General features: G+C 41.5%; 1 protein-coding gene across 1 annotated transcript in view; it reads right to left on the reverse strand.

The window, feature by feature from the left end:
• Window positions 1-21421, reverse strand: part of OSBPL1A (oxysterol binding protein like 1A) — a 221228-nt gene that overhangs the window by 166211 nt on the left and 33596 nt on the right. The window contains exon 6 of the mRNA XM_055129610.1: window positions 6930-7041. Within this exon, the coding sequence (XP_054985585.1) occupies window positions 6930-7041 (112 nt within the window). The remainder of the gene's footprint in view (window positions 1-6929; window positions 7042-21421) is intronic.

The following is a 21421-nucleotide window of genomic DNA, read 5'->3' on the forward strand; positions in this document are numbered from 1 at the left end:
GTGTTGAAAATGGTGTGATGTGATTGATGCCTTCTCATCTCAGTCAGTCCAATGACGTCATACTTGATCTTCTGTGCTTGCACCATCAGGTCCTCGATGGATGCTTTCAATCCCAATGTACATGCGTTGAAAGTACAGACAGTTATTTTAGTCTATTTTGGCAGCCTAGTTCGGCCCTTAGATTTTTATCAGCCTCTTCTTACTTATCCTTCCCAATGCTGCCGTATTGGGAGCTCTTTCAGGGTCAGGGGAATGAGGCCTATTATTGTTACTGTTTTGGGCATATTGAATATGCCACGAGTAGCTTGCCAGGCTCTACTGTGCGGGCGGGATACCCTCGGTAGCTTGCAGGGCACTTAGAGAGATGGAGGCTTTTGGAGCGGTCCCTAATTGCCCTTACAGGTGCTCCTAGTCTACTGAATGCAATTTTTTGTCGACTGGCATGTTGTAACCATCTGCATGCTGACAAACACACACACCTGCCTGTGTCTCTGGGTAGCATTCGTTGGTTCACTCTTCGCTGGTTGGCACCGTTGACACCCCCTGCTACGATGAGGCGGTGAACCATTGAGGGGGTTGATGTACCTATCACATCTTCCAGAAAGGCAATGGAAAAGGTTATCCACGACTTCTACTTGGATCTCTTCGATAGCCACATCCACCTGCCCACATACAAAATTCTGCAGGATGGATATGTCGTTCCCAGTGTACTCTCTTCCAAAATCCGACATGCCATTTATTCGGTAAAGAAGCATACAGCATCCAGTCCAGACAAGGTCAGACCCGAACACCTGAACAATCTGCCAAATCTGTACTCGGTCAATACACTGGCTCGACTCCTCACATGCTACCTGTCTGAATGCAAGGTCCCGTCCCAATGGAAAACCAACAGGACCATTGTACAAGAAAGGAGACATCCACAACATCGGCAACTATCGCCCAATCTGCCTGTTGTCCATCGTCTACAAGTTATTCACTCAAGTCATCCTGAATAGGATTGGCAAAACACTAGACGAAGGACAACATGCAAGCAAGCTGGGTTCCGAAAATTCAGCACAATCGACCATATCCACATGGTGACCAAACTCATTGAGGTTTTGCAAGAGTTCAAGATACCACTCTGTCTAATGTTCATCGATTTAAAGAAGGCCTTTGATTCTGTTGAGACTGAAGCGGTCATTGAAGCCCTAGCTAAACAGGGCCTTTCAAACTCAGTACATCAGGATCTTCCTCGAGCTGTATTACGGATTCACCACCAGGATCTCACCATTCTACAAGGAAGTGATCATTGACGTAAACAGAGGGGTCCAGCAGGGTGATGTTCAGCAGGGTGATATCATTTCACCGAAACTCTTCAGTTCCACCCTCGAGAACATCATGTGACAACTGGAATGGGAAGGAATGGGAGTGAAGATAGATGGTCGGTAACTACCTCTGCTTCACTGATGACTTCATTCTAATAACACCAAACATTAACCAAGCAGCACAAATGCTGGCCAACTTCGACTTTGAGTGTGGAAAGGTCAGACTGCAGCTGAATCTCACCAAGACAATGTTCATGAGAAATGGACTAGTTCCTGATGTTCCATTCGCTCTCAACAGAACAAACATCTCCAAATGCAGCAGTTATGTGTGCCTAGGTCAAGAACTCAACATGATGAACGACTTGGCACCAGAATTGCACAGGAGGAAGAGAGCAGCGTGGAACACCTTCAAGAGTATCAAACAAGTTGTTAAGAGGATGAAGAACCTCCATCTCCAGGCACATCTTTTTGACTCCACCGTTCTTCCTGCACTAACATATACCTCAGAGACCTGGGCCCTATGAAAACAGGATGAGAACACTATTTGGGTCTCCCCAAGAGGAATCAAAAGAGCTATGCTTGGAATATTACATTTCACTCAAGTGAGAGAAGGAATCCAACCTCCATTGATGATTGAGGATCAGGGACGCTGCCTCATTTGCCAAGGCGTCGAAAATCAGGTGGGCTGGACATGTAATGTAATTTGGAGACAACTGCTGGACTAGAGCTGTTACCAACTGGATTCCATGGCACGTCAAAAGAATGCCTGACCTCCCACCTACGAGACGGTTGGACTTCTTTGTCAAGACCCTGTACAAAGAATTTGATGCTCTCTAGTGTTCCTGGAGTGAGCAAATGCCATTGAGCTACACTAGCACTCGATAGGGACGAATAAAGACGTTACTGGCACCCGCTCGAGCAAATCAATGAGTAATAGAATGACAGATGATACAGATAATAAAATAGATTCTATTATCATTCTAAATTAAAGATAAACAAAGAAACTGAGGCACCAACAGATTGAGAAGCTTCAGGAGGTCATAGTGCCAGGAAGCGAAAGAACTGGCTCCAGAACCTTATTACTACTTTTCCCTCAATTGATATGTGTAGAGAAAGAGAGTTACTAGCAAACCCATTCATTTAAGAGACTGAAATTTGGAGGTCGGGGCTATAGCTCAGTCCTATTTCATTCATGTTTCACAAGAATAATTTTCTGATTGTCCCAGCCAGCACTTAAAAAAACAATCTTATAAACTGGAATCTATTGTCTTCATTTCTGCCATAATTGAATCCTGTTTTAGCATATAGGAAAGAAGCAATTTAACAAAAGCCTTGCTAATCCTACATAAAATGTGCCTATAGGGCCAGAGAGATCTCGCAATAGGCTAAGCACATACTTCACATGCAGAAAGCCTGGCTGAATTCCCTCAGATCAGCAGGGAGTAAACCCTAAGCATCACTTGGTGTGCATCTTTCCCTCCCGCGCTCACGCGCGCGCGCGCGCACACACACACACACAAGTGAGAAGAATGAATAAGGGAGAAAGAAAACATATTTCTCAAGTTTTCCTAAGAAGTAAACATAATCACCAGGATTTGGGGTTTTGTTTTTTTTTTACTTGTTTTGGGCCATGTCTGGCAGTGGATTACTCCTTTCTCTGTACTCAGGGATCACTCTTAGGGCAACTTGGGGGACAATATATGGTGCCAGGGATGGGACCCAGTTTTGCTCATGTGCAAGGTCAATGTCCTATCCACTGTACTCTTTATCCTGTCTCTCATCAGTTATTTTAACATGTTTAGTAGTTTAACGGTTAGAGGAAACATACTTTGACAATAAAAATATAGCTGGAACTAGTTTAGCTTTGTGGAGGAAGGAAGGAAGGAAGGAAGGAAGGAAGGAAGGAAGGAAGGAAGGAAGGAAGGAAGGAAGGAAGGAAGGAAGGAAGGAAGGAAGGAAGGAAGGAAGGAAGGAAGGAAGGAAGGAAGGAAGGAAGGAAGGAAGGAAGAGAGGAGGGGATAGGAGGGGAGGGCATAGGAGGGGGGGAAGGGAAGGAAAGAAGAAAGGAAGGAAGAGCAAGTAGGTGGAATTCTAAGGTAGTACTGCAGTAGAGCACTTGGAATCAAAGACGGTGGGAATGTTATAACAAATTTTGTGTATAAATTCCACTGAAACAAACTGAGCAGAAGTTTGAGCTCTACCCAAGAGATAGACTTTATAATGTGTGTCCAAGAGAGTTAAAATCTGAAAATAAACAAAGCAATGTTTTTCAGAGCAATAAAATGGAGTCAAAGACTCAAATATACTATATGAAATATCTGGGATAGAATCCAAAATTATTTAACAAAAGAATTAGGACAGCATGACCCATTCTCAAAAGAGCAGAAAATCAATACAGACCAATCCTGATCTGAGTCAAAGGAGGAACTGAACAAGACAATCTCAAGTATCTTTTATGACTGAAATCAATGATGGAATGGAAAACAAGCTAAGAATAAAAAAAAAATCACATATAAACTCTCAGAGAAATAAGATATATTTAAAAAGAACTCAATATACATCTTAGAACTGAAAGAGTATTTCAAATTTAAAATTCCTTAAGCTTAAAAAAGAACAGAGAAGAGAATCAGTAAACTTGCAAATAACGAGCTTCATTAGCATTCTCTTCTCCCATGAATTATCTTTTTAGTTTAAAATATATGTGTTTATTCAAGCATATTCAGTGAAATTTAAGGTAAAGCCTTAGATCCAGTTTAATAACATTATGAATTTCATATTGATCTTTAGTCAATTTTGCAAAATATTGTTTCTATTCTCAAAGAGAAGGATAATTTAATATTATCTTTCTTGATAATTTGCTACCAGACAAGATTTTTGATACCCTGCTTCAAATGTATTTTCCCCTTATGAAAAGGTGGGGTATTTTTTTTTGTCTGTTAGTTTGGGGACCACACCCAGCTATGCCCAGGGATCATTCCTGGTGAACTCGAGGGGTGCCAGGTACCAAACCCAGGTCAGATGTGTGCAGGTAAGTACCTTACTCACTGGCACTATCTTTCCAGCCCCATAAAAAGTACAGTAAGTATTCTTTGCAGGGTCAGTTTGGTGCAACAAATTCTTTTTAACTTTTCCACATCCAAAAGCTCTTTATTCCTCCTTCAAATCTAAGTGCTAATCTTGTTGGATTGCTAGCATATTCTTTGTTGATATTTTTTCCCATTCAACACTGTATACACTGCACTACTTCCCTCTGCCTTTAGAACGTCTGTAGTTCTGACAGTCTTGTGGGAGCACTTTACTTTTCTCATTTCTTTTAGGATTCCCTTTTTGACTTTTTCCATTTTGACTGTAATGTTCCTGGCGGGGGTGGGCTGAGTGTCCTAGATATGCTGTCTAGTTCCTGGTAATATTGAGCAAGTTTTTGTTTATTTATTTGTTTTAATTGAATTACTGTGAGATAGAGCATTACAAAATTGGCCATGATTGTATTTCAGTCCTACAGTGTTCCAACACCCATCCCTCCACCAGTGTAATTTCCCAGCATCAGTGTCTCCAGTTTCCCTCCCACCTGTTCTAGTCACCCTCCACCCCAGTCAGCACTACGGCAGGCACCTCTCTTCTCTTTCTCTCTTTGAGCAAGTTTTGGACTATTATTTCTTCAAACAAAATTTCTGTCCCTTTCTTTCTCTTTTCCTTTTGGAATGTCTATGATCTGGATGTTCTTTCTCTCTATGCTGCCTCATATGATATCTTCATTGTTTTTACTTCTTTTGGCTGCTGTTACTGATTGTTTTTTAAACTATTTTACAGTCAAGTCTCTGCTGATGTGGTTTTTGTCTTCTTTCTTCTTAACTTTGAGCACCTGTTTTGTTTCTTGTTGGGGGGAGGGTTGTTTGGGGGCCACATTCAACAGCACTCATTGATCACTCCTGGTCGGCAAGGAGGGACCATATGGGGTGGCAGGGATTGAACCCAGGTTAACCATGTACAAGGCAAATGCCCTATTTGCTTAATATTACTCTGGCCCTTTCATATCATTAACACTTTGTATTCTTTATTTCATCTAATCTCCTCTTTAGCTTTGTTTTCGTTCAGATTCATTTTGACTTTTCTCAAACTTCCTCTCATATATTTTTGTTAAAATTTCTCTTCTGACAATCTCATTTCAGTGAACATTATTACCACGGTTGCCTGGACACCTTTAGTTGGCCTGGATAACTTAAGCATAAGAGTAGTTCTTTCCAAGGCCACTTTCTGGATTCATCTATGCAAGTGAGTCCCTCTGTCTCCCCCTAATATGCGATGCTCCACAGGGTCCTCTGTTCAGTTGGGCTGGGTGCAACCAAGGATTTGAGATGCTGAGTGCTAAGGGGCACCTGTCCACCAATACCACCAGTAGTTGAGGACCTGGTCCTGATTAGGAGTTCAATTTCACCAGTGCCCAGCAGTCACCCGATGCTGAGGTTTCACAAACCTATGCAGTGCCGAGGAAACTGGGGTAGGTTTAAGACTAAGGGTTCAATCCCAACTGGTAACAGGACACATATTCCAGGGCCACCAGGAGCAAAATTGGCTAGCAATAGAGTCCTGCAGGCAAAGAGGCCCCCACACACCTGGCGATACATTCAGGAGTGTGGGCTCTTTCCGTCCCTAGCTGTGGCTCGTTTGTCAGAAGTCAGGTATGGACTGTCAGAATCTGCCAACAGTCAGCACTGTAGATAACTGTCTATGTGCTCCCAGCCACCTCAGCTACTAGCTAGGGGCAGTTAAATCCTTCTGGCATCTGCCCTCAAAGTCTGCTACTCTGGAAAGTGAGAATCAATATGGCATCCATCTGCATGAGAAATGAAGCTGCAAGTGGTTACCCCAATGGTGTCTGCCAGTGACACAGGCCCTTGTTCCTAAAGCCTTGCCTTCACTTCAGTGGATAGTCTAGGGTTATGGACTGAGGTGCTGCTGTTTGGTACACTCTTCACTACTCCTCAAGGAGAATACACCTTAGAACCTCTCCCCTCTTGCAGCTTCTTGCCCCACAGTGGACTTCCTTTCTTGCTGAGACCATCTCTCTGTCTCCAGGAAATATGGGTACTGGCCTTTTGTGTCTTTCAATATAAAACTTTGTCAGGATTTTAGATGTTCCTGTATAGATGAAGCCAATTTTGATTTAAATTTGCTACAATGGCAAAAGAGATTAAAAAGAAAATTCTCCTTATTTAGCCTCTGACAGTAGCATATAGGTCACTCCATATATTTTGTAGCTCAAGAAAGTACAACTGTCATATTGTTGGGCTGGAGTGATAGCACAGCGGGTAGGGTGTTTGTCTTGCACATGGCCAACCTGAGTTTGATCCCCAGCATCCCATATGGTCCCCCAAGCACTGTCAGGAGTAATTCCTGAGTGCAGAGCAGGAGTAACCCCTGAGCATTGCTGGGTGTGACTCAAAAAAGCAAAAAAAAAAAAGCTGTGAGAAAACTCTAATATAATTTAGTGCCTAATAACTGATTCTTGAATTACATTCTCTTTAGAGCACAGGTCTGATTTAATCTATTCTGATATTTTAAAAGTCATTTCTTCTTACATTTTGGAATTTACATACTGTTACTGTTAAGATCCATAAACTTTACCTTTAAGCATGTTTCTGATTTCTTTGTCATGCGTCACTTCTTTTGCTGTCTGTCCATTCCCATTAACAACAGTAGTATCAGCATTATACTCTAAAAGAAGCATAACCAACTCCTGGAAAAGCAAAGAAATTATTTTTGGCTATTATTTAGATTTCAGATTATTTCTATTTTACTAATTACCAATGTTTCTAAATAGAAAAAAAAATGCATTATGTAGGAGTCTTTATAGAGGTCACCATGCCTCTTACTGAATAAGGATATTTTGCCTGGGCTGGTTATGTGATTAAATGGTAGGAGACATCTCACATATGTGAATTCCTGAGTTCTAGTCCTGGTACTACCCCAAAATGGAATATATATATATATATATATACATATGTATACATTGCTTAAAATATTCCTGATAGAGTGTTGATCAAAGCATTACTAAGAAGAGTATAAGCAGTGAGCATCATATTTTTCCACATTAAAAAAAAAAAAAAGATGGCGGGGCTGGAGTGATAGCATAGCGGGCAGGGCATTTGCTTTGCATGAGGCCAACAGGGATCCGATTCCCAGTATCCCATATGGTCCCCTGAGCACCGCCAGAAGAAATTCCTGAGTGCAGAGCCAGGAGTAACCCCTGTGCATCGCCGGGTGTGACCCAAAAAGAAAAGAAAAAAAAAAAATGGGTGACACACAGGACATTAGGCATTTGCTCGCCACATAGCTGACCCTGGGTCAAGCCCCGAAGGGAGCAATCCCTAAGCACGGGGCCAGAAGGAAGCCTTGAGCACTGCCAGGTGTGGCTCCCAAACCAGAAAACAAAAACTGAAAAAAAGGGCAATTAATTATCTTGGGTGGGCAGGACATAAAACCAATGCTGGTAACCCCCCAGGGTGATTTGAGGGAGGGAGAGGGAGAGAGAGAGGGTGATTTGGGAGAGGGAGAGGGAGAGGGTGACTTAGGAGAGGGAAAGGGAGAGAGAGATGGCCACTTTCCCCGATCCACCTCTGCCACCCTGGGGCTGCCTGGGAGGGTTTTCTACCCACCAGTTACCAGGGAGGGTGTCAAGGAGGTAGAGTTAGGATTCGATTCAGATTCGCTGTCGATTTTCTTTGAAATTCCTTTCTTGACCTTTGTTCCTGCTGGAGCTTCTCTCAGAGCCAGGGAGGTGGGGGGTGGGGGGTGTCCAGCCTTCTCTGGTCTATGCTGGCCCCAGCTAAAGGTCTTATCAGACCTTAGTTCCGCGTGGGAGGCACTAATGGCTCACAAAGTGGGTCCTGAGCCTAAGAGTAGTAGGTTATTATTTCCTGTGAATTCACTGCAATGGAGGGGGGGAGGGGGAGGGCATGTGGTGAGTTGGGGGGGGAGAGCAAAGGCTTCTCTGTCTAGTGTCTAATTGCCTGCCTCAAAACAGTGAGTCCTCAGAAGAGAATGAACTCTCTTTGGCAAAAAGATGGTGAGGACCTATGCAGGACACCAGGCAGCTAAGATCTGAAGTGGTCTGTAAAACCTGGGAGAAATCCCCAGTTAACAGATAACCAAAACACGGAAATTTTTTCTTTCTGCACTGCATTCTCCCAACAAGTAGATGTGCTTTCAAAAGAACTCTGAAAATCAACTCATAATTAAATCTCAAAAAAGATCAATTAGCTGCAAAAATTTCTCACACCCGGGTCCCAGCTGAGAAGCCCAGGGCAACCTCAGTAGACAGGCAGGCCGAGTCGCGGTTCCCTGGAGCGCATGGCAGCAAACATCTCCAAAATTCTATAATATTAACATCTCGGTTGGTGCACAAAGACTGAACGGGAATGTAACAGAGAAGCCAACTAAGCTTGACTAACAAAACCAATGACACAGAAAGATTAACTAGCAACTACAGCCTAGTAAAACCTCAGACAAGGACTTAATGTCCTCATGGTGAGATACAACAATTTCCATGCATTTTCTTTTACTGGTGCCCACTCCAGTAAATCAACGAACAATGGGATGACAGTGATACAGTGATTTCTTTTACTGGAGTACTTTTGATCTTGCCATTACCCATTTAGTGCTAAGAAGCAATATAATGATTGATTATTGTGGGCTTGCTATGGGGGCAGGTTTGTGGGATCATTGAGAAAAATGAAGACAATCATGGAGAAAAGAGATTGGTATTGGAATACTGAATGCCTGTAGCAAATCATGATGAATAGCTTTGTAAACCATGGGGGTAAATGAAGTGGGGGATAAGGAAAGGAGAACTCTATAATTCAGGAAAGATAAGAGTCAAGAAGGGGCTGGAGAGATAGCACAGCGGGTAGGGCGTTTGCCTTGCACGCGGCCGACCCGGGTTCAAATCCCAGCATCCCATATGGTCCCCTGAGCACGGCCAGGGGTAATTCCTGAGTGCAGAGCCAGGAGTAACCCCTGTGCATCGCCAGGTGTGACCCAAAAAAAAAAGAAAAAAAAAAAGAGTCAAGAAAACCCCCAGAAATCCGTGTGGGAGGCCCTGCTGGCCGTTCCACCAGCTTCCAAACATCATAGTACCAGGCCACAGCACTGACTGTCCAACCCAGATAGCCTCCAAATACCTGAGCACTAGAGAGGATAGCCCTCGTTTACTTAACTAAAAAATAAATGAGAATAACAATTAGGTTACAGTCTCGCATTCTGGGTCAGCAATCAGAACAGACCCAGATTCTCAACACTAGAGCTGGCAAACAGTGACGTAAACTGCAACTTAAATACAATAGTATTTTCAGACAGATGTAAGAATTTTCATGTTTGACTTCCCATGTAAACTTTCTCAAAAGACAATAAACAAAACAACCTCCTAAAGGCTGTGCCTACAGTGGTAGAGAAAACGAGAGAGAGACGCAATCCAGCAAAGAAAAATCCAATAAGAAAATGGTAAAAGACACACAGCAATTAGGGCACATGCCCAGGCAAACCTGAGTTCAATCCCATCACACAATGCCCTCCCAGGCATTGTGGGTGCAGCCCCAGAGATGCCATGCACTCCCAGGATGATCCAGAAAATTCCTGACTCATCAGGGCCTGAGTGTCACCACATCCTTGGTCCCTAGCACCAACCTCTAGCTAAGTAGCACAGGGAGGGGCTGTAGGAATTTCTAAGTCCTACTTAGGAGGACCCCCTACATAAAACCACAGAAAATAAGGGAAATTCACAGTGTGAATGAGAAGCAAAGCTACCAACAAAGGACAACATCTGAAGCTCTAGCAGACTTCCCTAACCACAAATGGTCCTCTGACCCTTTTCAGAAAGCAATTATTCAGTCCCCCTCTAAAAATCTACCTTTTTTAATAAATGGAATGTGCCTGCAATGGCACCTGAGGCTACTTCCACCCCTCAGAGCATCGCAGCATCCCAATCAGCATGGTATGGCCCTCTGGGAAACACTGTTCGAGAGAGCAAGTGGGTCGGGATGTAGGATCGGGAGCCTTCCTCAAAAGGGATCATTCAGTGATGCACATAGGCTGGGGAAGACAGCACAAGAGGGCAGCAGCAGAATACAAGCTTCAACATGTGTGAGACTTGAGTTTGGTCCCTCTCAACACACCACATGAAAACGACAGTACAAGAAAGGCCAGTATAATATTAACCCAATACCTACGGAGCCAAAATATAGCCATGGTTAAAAATATGAGAAATGAAAGTGGTTCTAGCAGAAATTAAAGCAGGAAGAAACAACAGAAATCCAGAGGTAAGAAACTAGAAAAGCTAAAGGGAAAGAACTTCAAACTGTACTACAAAGCAGTATTAATTAAAACAGCATGGTATTGGACTAAAAACAGACCTGCAGACCTATGGAATACAGTTGAATATTCTGGCATAGACCCTAAAATATACAATCATCTAACCTTTGATAAGGGAACAAGAAACACAAAGCAGAGCAAGGGAAGTCTCTTTAACAAGTGGTGCTTGGAAAACTGGACAGCTACATGTAAAAAAAAGTGACTCTGACCTCTACCTAATGCCATGCACAAAAGTCAAATAAAAATAGTCTAAAGACCTCAACAACAGACCTGAATCCATAAGGTATATGCAAGATAGCATAGGCAAAACCCTTTGTGACACTGAAACTCAAGGTATCTTCAAAGATTAAACACCACTGATCAAGCAAGTGGAATCAAACATTAACGAACAGGACTACATTAAACTAAGAAGCTTCTGCACCTCAAAAGAAACGGTGACCAAGCTACAAAGACAGCCCATGAAATTAGAAAAACTAGTCACCCAATACCCATCTGATTAGGGGTTAATGTCCAAGATATACAAGAACTGGTAGAACTTTACAAGAAAAAAAAAACATCAAAAAATGTGGAGAAGAAATGAACAGAAAATTCCTCAAAGAAGAAATTCAAATGTTCAAAAGGCACATGAAAAAATGCTCTACGTCATTAATCATCAGGAAGATGCAAATCAAAACAACAATGAGATATCATCTCACTCCACAAAGACTGGCATAGATCCAAATGAACAAGAACAACCAGTGCTGGCACAGATGCAGGGAGAAAGGGAACCTCATTCATTGTTGGTAGGAAATTCGGACTGATCAGGCCTTTTTGGAAAACAATATGGATATTCCTCAAAAAACTAGAAATCGAGCTTCCATTCAACCCAGCAATACCACTTCTGATTATATACCCTGGGGGTCCAAAAAGCACAGCAGAAACACCATCTGCACCTCTGTATTCACTGCAGCACTATTCACAATAGCCAGAATCTGGAAACAAGCTGGCTACTTGAGAACAGATGTATGGCTAAAGAAATTATCATACATCTACACAGTGGAATACTACAAAGCTGTTAGGAAAAGTGAAGTCATGAAATTTACCTATATATGGATACACTTGGAGAGTATCATGCTGAGTGAAATGAGTTAGAAGAAGAGGGACAGACATGGAATAACTGTATTTATTTGTGGGATTTTAAAAAAACAGTATGAAACTAATATCCAAGACCAGCAGGACTGGTCAACAGTTGGTCAATCGTGTGGGAAGTGGAGGGCAATTAAGATAGAGGAGGGGGACTCTTATGGCAATACTAATTGGGAATGATCACTCTGGATAAGACTGAGTGTTGAAAGCAGGTAAAAGGATATACATGATAACCTTTCAGCATCTGTATCGCAAGCCATAATTCTTAAAATGAGAGAGAAAAAGAGAAACAGAGAGAGAAGAGAGGTGACTGTCATAGAGGTAAGGTGGGGTTGGGGGTAGCTTGAAGAAGTAGGAAGGAAACTGGGGACACTGGTGCTAGGAAATTACATGGTGGAAGGATGGGTGTTAGAACATTGCATGACTGAAGCTCAATCATAAAAATTTTGTAATTTCATGGTGCTCTATCACATGGTGATTCCATACAAAATAAAATTTATAAAAAGAATCAAGTACTAGTGTGATAAGTATGTTATTTAGAAATCTTTAAAAATAGCCAGCAAAACTTCCTTACTAGAATAGCTGAGACTACTAAAAGCTTCTGACTCTTGTAAATATGAATCAGATTATGCAGTCATGGGCAAAGGTTATCAGTTTTTATTGTAAGTGTCAAAATCATTTTACATCAAAAATTAAGTACATGCAAGCAGGCACATGCGTGTGAATTTTTTAAAAAGAGACAACTCATAGAAAAGCTTTAACGATTCCTAACATGTTGCTAAGTATGTGTAAGCTAGAGACACATGATCAACCAAAGGATACACTTAAACACTCTTATATCATGGCAAGAACAGCCTCTAATGGTTTATTTCAAGCTTTCAGATCCCACCTACGGTTTAAAATTCAGAAAGAACATCACTTTCCTCCTTCTTGACTATCCTCCACCTTCCAACTCCCACATCTCTGTGGTATTTTCCAACCACTGACCAGTTTTCCTGGCCCATTTTCTTAATAACAACATTAGTTGGAAATGATCACTCTGGACAAGAACCTGAGTGTTGAAAGCAGGTAAAGGAATATACAAGTTAACCATTCAGCATCTGTATCACAAAACATAACGCCTAAAATGAGAGAAAGAGAAAGGGAGAGAAGAGAGGTACCTACCATAGAGGCAGGCAGGGATGTGTGTGTATGTATGTTGGGTTGGGGGGTGGCTTAAAGGGGTGGGGGGAAACTGGGGACACTAGTGCTGGGAAATTACACTGGTGAAGGACAGGTGTTGGAACATTGTGTGACTGAAACCCAAACATGAACAGCTTTGTAATGCTCAATTTCATGGTGATTCAATAAAAAAATAGATAAATAAAATATGAACTCTTAAAAAAGAGAAAAAAGAACATCACTTTCCCATTTTACCAATAAGCGGGGGGAGGGGGGTTGGAAGAAATACAGATAATCTAAAAAATGGTGATGCTTTCTTAAATCCATCAGAAAAAAATTAAGGATAGGGCAATCAACCAGTCTGAATATGAAAGAAACTACTCCCAGCAGGCTGTTTGATAGGGAGGGAGGAGCTGAGAAAAGCAAAGGACACATAAGGAAGACTAAAGGGGTGAATCAGGAACATAAAGGAAAAAAAACTCCAGCAAATATTCCTACAGCCCATGCATAGGCAAGATGAACTTAAAAACTGAAGGGATTTCTTTCAAGCAATGATACACTATGAGGAACCAATGCAACGACAAATGGCAAGCTCGGCCCGGCTCCCAACTAGACTGATTCAGTTTCCCTCACTAAAAGGCATATTCATTACCTGCCCACAGTACTTCTTGCCTCCTTCTTACACACAGAATTTAACATTCTATAAAATATTTATCAGACACATAAAAAAGGCAAGAAATAGTTAATGTCAAGAGACAAAATGATCAATAAAATAACAGAGGCATCCAAGATGTTGAAATGACCAAATAATTTAAAAGAAGTATGACTTTATGTTTAAAAATTTAGTGGGAAAATAAACAAGTATGATTAAACAGAGAACTTCAGCTGAGAAATGGAAATGATAACAAGCAAAGGGAAATGTCAGTAATGACTATCAGAGTATGAAACAAAGAGCACTGGCAATGGGCTCATCAGTCAACCTCACAGCAGAGTTAAGGACAGTCAGTCAACTCGTGAAGATGGTGTTTGACTAATTTCTACTAACTTACGGAGAAAAAGATGAGATGAAGAAGGGGCAAAGAAACGGATCTGAGCATACAGTGGCTTCAGGACATCACTGGTAATGTATAATAAGTTAATTGGAAAAAAAAAACTTTTATTGAGACAGTATCATCTCAACCTAGCAGAAAAGGATAGAAAAGGAAAGCTGGTGATGAAAGCTACAGTCTGCTACTATTTGCCATATAATTTGCCTTAGGTGTGCCAGGTTCTCCTAATTCCTTGTGACACGACCAGCTTCCCTGCTCAACTCCCTACCAGTACCGTAACAGCAATCACTTGCCTTCTGCCGATCTGCCACCTTCAGTGCCCTCCAAGGCCATTCCCCACAGCCCACTGCTAGCAATGAACCAGGTCAGAAACATCATGTCCCAATGGCAGCCCTAGACCTAAGAGAACAATCACTGTAAGTTAGTCTGTGATGCTGATACCTTTCACCAGTTTTTTCTTTTTGGTTGTTTTCTGTTGTTGTTGTTGTTGTTTGTTTTGTGTTATTTTACAGGTTTGCTTAAAATTATCTGGAATGTATCCACTAGGCCTTATTATGGCACAAAAGTATCTGGAATGATTTTACATAATTATATGTGGCCTAGCTTGCTTACTTGTGTAACACAGTGATGACAGTGCATACCACCAGTGGCTCACACTTGAATAAAATTTAATTAGCTCAAACTGCAGCACCAGTGTCAATGCATTAAAATCTTCTACTATCTGCAGTGGGAAGCCTGACAGTGATATTTCTTTAATGGGTGTCCATGAAGGTAAGTTGTACCATCAAATAAATCATCCATGACAAGGGGCTGGAGCAATAGTACAGCGGGTAGAATGTTTGCCTTGCGCACGGCTGACCGGGGTTCCATTCCCAGAATCCCATATGGTCCTCCGAGCACCGCCAGGATTTAATTCCTGAGTGCAAGAGCCAGGAGTAACCCCTGTGCAATGCCGAGTGTGACACAAAAAAGAAAAAAAAAATGTATTGAAGAAGCCAGATTCTAAAAGGAAAAAATTCTACAACACCAAAACGTACGTACATAGCCATGAATCTCTCACACTATTCCTAAAGGTATCAATGGTCATTTACTTAAGTAACTATACCCTGAGGAAAGGGAATCCCCAAACATGTTAATGGACTGCTAAATATAATAAAGTGGGCTTAATCCTGATACCTAGAGACCGGAAATGTCATCAGCACCTCTCTTAAAATGGAATGTGTGGGGAAAGACAATAAATGGTAACTGGCCCAGGTCTGTCTCCTACAGCTTACATGGGAGCCCACAAACACATTCAGTGGTCCATCTCCCTACTCCCTAAATGTGTAACTGGAATAGACAAACTTAATTTTTGGCAAATGCAAGGCTCTCAAATTGCCATTCCCTGTCCTCTGGCCAAGATAAAGCAAAACAAATATTGTTTGTGGAATAAAATAAATAATTTGTATCACCCTCAAAAATTTGAGAATGTCACAGTGATAGGCCCTGTCTCACTTCCTTATCTTATTTCTTATTTAATTCACCAGCCTGCTTCTTCTTCAAAAGCCAGTGGACTGTGCAGAATGACAATGGACTTCCATAATGTTAACTAAATAACAGCCCTGGTTATAGCCATCATTGTGCCAAATATAACATTTTTGCTAGAACAAAAAAATACATACTTCAGTGCTCAGCATACAGGAACTGATCTACCAAGTATATTCTTTCCTATCTCTATTGAGGTAGCAGAGGGAATCCAAAGAGTTATCATATATTGTTTTGTTTCTGAACAATTTGGGCATCCTATAAAATATCACACTGGTTCATTTTATTAATGACATCATGGTAATAAATCCAGATGAACACGAAGAATCTAAAATGGGTGAGAGCTGAGGACACCTGGTAGCCAGACAGGAGAGCAGCCTGCTCACTGCCACGGGGTCCAGTCCCACACAGGGTCCAGTCCTGTCATAGCCTGCCAGACCAGACATCACACAGCAGCCCAACATGACGGGGTCATGCAGGCCTCAGGACAAAGCAGAGGAGAGCAGTAGGCACGGTCACCCGGAGGAGGATTCCTGATGATTCACAATCGACACAATGAAGAACAGAACAGCTTGCTTGAACTGACAGACGATGCAAAGGCCTGAGAAAGGCCCTAGCTCCCAGTGAAGGAATTCAAAGTGACGATAGGCACAAACTTCAACAATGAAAATACAAGAAAACCTCAATCAGAAGGCAGCAGACTGCAGAACTCGGGAGAGCCAAAGAGGGAGCCAGACGGAATCAGTGTTCCTGAGAATGAGGTGCGAACTCTCATCCGGAAAGAGCAGGTGATGAGGGAAAGGGGAATGAAAGAGTGAACAAGGCACCAAAGATCTAAAGGTCAGACATAAGGAAACAGTATCTGAATGGCAAGGCTCCCAGAAGGAGAGGAAAGAGAAAGCAAGGAAGAAGCCTTATGGGAGAAATTAAAGCCAAGAACTTGCACAATCTGAGGACTGACTCAGATACCCACAAACAGGAAGCCCAAAGGGTTTCAAACAGAATAAAGCCAAGCAGAGAAACATCAAGACATGTGCGGAAAAAAGGAAAAGGGGAAAAAAAGGAAGGAAAGAGCCAAAGACACAGGAGAAATCCTGAGAGCAGCCAGAGCAGAGTGAAATACTACCCCCACAGAGACCCTTCTTAAGTTCACAGCAGATTTCTCAAAGGGAAATCCTAATGGCTACAAAGGAATGGTACAGAATAGCCACACTAAAAGAAATAAGCATCCAAACAAGAATACTTTATCCAACTATTATTCAAGTTCAGTGGAGCAACACAAAACTTCATTGGCAAGTAGCAGCTAAAAGTTCACGGTCACGAAATTGCTGCTGCAAGATACATTGAGTGGACCACCACAGACAGCAAAATAAAAGGGCAAAGACACACAAAGATTACACTTCTTTTCACAACCAAAATCTACACAATGGGTTGGTGATTTCAATGGCCTGGACCCACCCTTCAAAAGACATAAAGTGGAACAAGAAACTCTTCAAAAAATAGACAACCACATGGAGAAAACCAGACAATCACATGGAGGGAAAAAAAATCAAACCCCTGCCTCACATTGTACACCAAGATGGTGACCATACAGGCATCTTTGATGAAATGACACCATTGGCAAAGAGAACAAAAGCAGAAATAAACACATAAGACTACACCAAACTAAAAAGCATGTACAAAAGAAATGAGGAACAGAATAACTAAAGCTCTACTTCTAGGGATAAAATATTTGCAGATCAGGCATCAGACAAGGGGCACACATTCAAGATATAGAAAGCACTCTCAAAGTTTCAATGTAAGTACAAAAATAAATCCCATTTTTTAAAAAGGGAATGAGATAAACACTTATCCAAATAGACACAGAGATGGCCAATAAATTTACAAAAAAGTGTTCACTATCATTGATTATCAGGAAACTGAAAATCAAAATGATAATAAAATAACACCTCCCACCAGTGAGAATATTCTATATCCAAAAGTCCAGAAGCAATTCATGTTGGTGGGGGATGTGTGAAAAATAAACCCTCATTCATGCTCGGGGCAATGAGTGCCGGGTCTTGTCTCTTGGAAAAAGTTTAAAAACTGCAAGAAAATACAATTAGAACTTTCATATGACCAAGAAATTCCACTTCCAGGAGTGCATGTACCCCAAAATACAAAATCATTAGTCCTAAAAGACATCTGCACACTTAAGTTCAACACAGGAGTCTTTACAGTAGCCCAAGATCTGGAAACAACCCAAATGTCCAACAGGTGACTGGATGAAAAAAATTGTGTGATACACACACACACACACACACACACACAGAGGAATATTCAGCCATGAATAAAGACAAAATATTGTCATCTGCTGCAAGGTGTCATGCTAAGTGAAGGGAGTTAAAAAGCAAAAGACAAAATACTAGATCTCACTCATATGTGGAGTATAAAGAAACAAAGCAAGGGATTACACAACCTCCAGTGTGAAAAACCCTAAGATACGGTCAGTAGAACAGGGAAGTGAGGAGACTAAGGGGTGAGACATGACGGGAGGAAGAGGAAGAAAGGGACCAGGAAACAATGGGGGGATGGGATGGGGGAGGGGCTAGTGTCATGCACATATAAGACAATAGTTTCATTCCTACTGTCAAATATGATACTGCAAGATGTCTTGTGCTAGGTGAAAAAGATATACTGCCCACTACAGACCACAGGCAGCATTTTCTTTTTAGATGCAGTCTCCTTTCTGCTAGAAAATCATAAATCAAAACAAAGGTAAGTACCACAATGCAAAAGTTTTGGTTGTTTCTCTATATTTTTGTTTTCATTTTTGAACCACACCCTGCACCACTCAGAGGCTACTCCTCACTCTGTGCTCAGGTCATTCCAAAAGGAGTTTCAGGGACCATGTGGTATCAGAGACGGATTTCAGACCTCCTGCATGCAAAGCCTGCACTCCAGCCTGTTGAGCTGTCTCTCTGGCTCATCCCTATTTTAGTTTATTTTTTTTCATTTTTATTAGTGAATACCGTGAAGTACAGTTACAGACTTACAACTTTTCATGCTTGTTTTCAGTCATACAATGCTCAACCCATACATTGATCAACCCATCCCTCCACCAGTGCCCATTCTCTACCACCAATGATCCCAGTATCCCTCTCCCCCACCCCACCCCGCCTCTGTGGCAGGGCATTCTTTTTGTTCTCTTTCTCCTTTTGGGTGTTGTGGTTTGCAATAGAGGTATTGAGTGGCCATCGTGTTTGATCTATAGTCTACTTTCACCGTGCATCTCCCAACCCCAGTGGGTCCTTGAACCACACTTTACCTGTTGTTCCCTTCTCTATCTGAGCTGCCTTTTCCTCCAGCATGTGAGGCCAGCTTCCAAGCCATGGAGCCAACCTCCTAGTACTTACCTCTACTATTCTTGGGTACTAGTCTCCTATTCTGTTACTTTATATTCCACAGATGAGTGCAATCTTTCTATGTCTCTCTCTCTTTTTGACTCATTTCACTTAGCATGATACTTTCCATGTTGATCCACTTATATGCAAAAGTCATAACTTCATCTTTTCTAACAGATGCATAGTATTTCATTGTGTAAATGTACCAAAGTTTCTTTAACCAGTCATCTGTTCTCAGGCACTCAGGTTTTTTCCAGATTCTGGCTATTGTAAACAGTGCTGCAATGAACATTCGAGTGCAGATGTCATTTCGACTGTACTTTTTTGCCTCTCCGGGATATATTCCCAGAAGTGGTATTGCTGGGTCAAATGGGAGCTCAATTTCTAATTTTTTGAGAAGCGTCCATACTGTTTTCCAAAAGGGCTGAACCAGTTGGCATTTCCACCAGCAGTGTAGGAGGGCCCCTTTCTCCCCACATCCACACCAATAGCGGTTGCTTTTGTTCTTTTGGATGTGTGCCAGTCTCTGTAATGTGAGGTGGTATCTCATAGTTGTTTTGATCTGCATCTCTCTGATGATTAGTAATGAAAAGCATATTTTCATGTGCTATTTTGCCGTTCGTATTTCTTCCCCATAAGCACAACAAATCCTTATGGAAAGATGGTACAAAACCTCATGACAACAATCTATCTCAATCTTTTTTTTTTTTTTTTTTTGCTTTTTGGGTCACACCCAGCGATGCTCAGGGGTTACTCCTGGCTTTGCACTCAGGAATTACTCCTGGCGGTGCTTGGGGGACCATATGGGATGCCGAGGATCGAACCCGGATCGGCCGCGTGCAAGGCAAACGCCCTACCCGCTGTGCTATCGCTCCGGCCCCCTATCTCAATCTTAATGGTCTAAATGCACCAATCAAGAGACACAGAGTGGCAAAATGGATCCAGAAACTGAAACCAACATTCTACTACCTACAAGAAACACATCTGAACAGTCAGAGCAAACACAGACTTAAAGTTAAAGGATGGAAAACAATCTCTCAAGCAAACAACTCCCTCAAAAAAGCTGGCCTGACAACATAGATTTCAGGTTCAAAAAGATTAGAAGGGATGGTGAAGGCCATTTTCTAATTATCAAGGGATATGTACAACAGGAAGAAATCACACTCTTAAACATATACGCACCTAATGAGGGACCAGCTAAATACTTAAAACAACTGCTAACAGATTTTAAGGAGGACATTGCTAGCAATACAATAGTAGTTGGAGACTTCAACACCACCTTTACACCTCTGGATAGATCAACAAGAACAAAACTCAGCAAGGAAACACTGGCTCTGAAGGAAGAAATGGAAGAGAGAGGGCTAACAGACCTATACAGAGCTTTACACCCCAAAAAGAAAGAATACACATTCTTTTCCAGTGCACATGGAACATTTTCCAAAATAGACCACATGCTGGTTCACAAAATATAACTCAATAGAATCAAGAAAATAGAAATTGTATCAATTATATTTTCAGACCACGATGCGCTGAAGATAGAAGTTAATCACACATAGACGCAGAGAACTAAATCAAACACCTGGAAATGAAACAACTCAGTGTTGAACAATGAGTGGGTCAGGAAGGAAGTCAAGAAAGAAATCATCCTGCGTGCTGAAAGTAGACTAGAGACTGAACATGATGGCCACTCAATACCCCTATTGCAAACCACAACACCCAAAAGGAAAGAGATATCAAATTGGAATGCCCCACCACAGAGGTGGGGTAGAGTGGGGGGGACAATATTGGGGGGTTAGGAGGGATACTGGGTTCATTGGTGGTGGAGAATGGACACTGGTGGAGGGATGGGCTCTCAAACCTTGGATGAGGGAAAAACAAGCACGAAAATGTGTGAATCTGTAACTGTACCCTCACTGTGACTCACTAATTAAAAAAATAAATAAATTTAAATAATAAAAAATAAAAAGAATTTTAAAAAAGAAAGAAATCATCCCTATTTCTGAAAGATGTAGAATCTTCAGAATTCTAATTGCATTTAAAACATGAAAACAAAAGCTACATGAACACTAGGGGTCGCTAATGTGCCAAGAAAGGTCCCTAAATTTCCCAGAAATTTTGGCAACAATTTTATTCCAAAGGACAAGAACGTAAAGTACTTTGTGATAAATCAAATCCCTTATCAATTCATCATCTGATGTATTAAGTCTATAATATCACCATCATAATATATTTTAAATTATCTTCATGGTAAAAGTTCACACTGGAACAAGATAATTTGATTCCATTCACGAGTACAATTAGAAATTTAAACTTTTCACAAAATTCAATCACCCTTAGTTATTGAGCACATAAATTTTTAATGTTTCCTATGTGACACAACCACTTAGCTTCAGCTAAATTTTATTTTCTAGTACAAGAGATAATATATATGCTAATGTCCAAATCAAACTAAGCCCAATTTAGCATGCACAAAATTCAAAGAAAATAGCATTGAAACAGTCAAATAACT

This window comes from Sorex araneus, chromosome 2 (assembly GCF_027595985.1).
Source record: "Sorex araneus isolate mSorAra2 chromosome 2, mSorAra2.pri, whole genome shotgun sequence".
In the NCBI taxonomy this organism is placed as follows: Eukaryota; Metazoa; Chordata; class Mammalia; order Eulipotyphla; family Soricidae; genus Sorex; species Sorex araneus.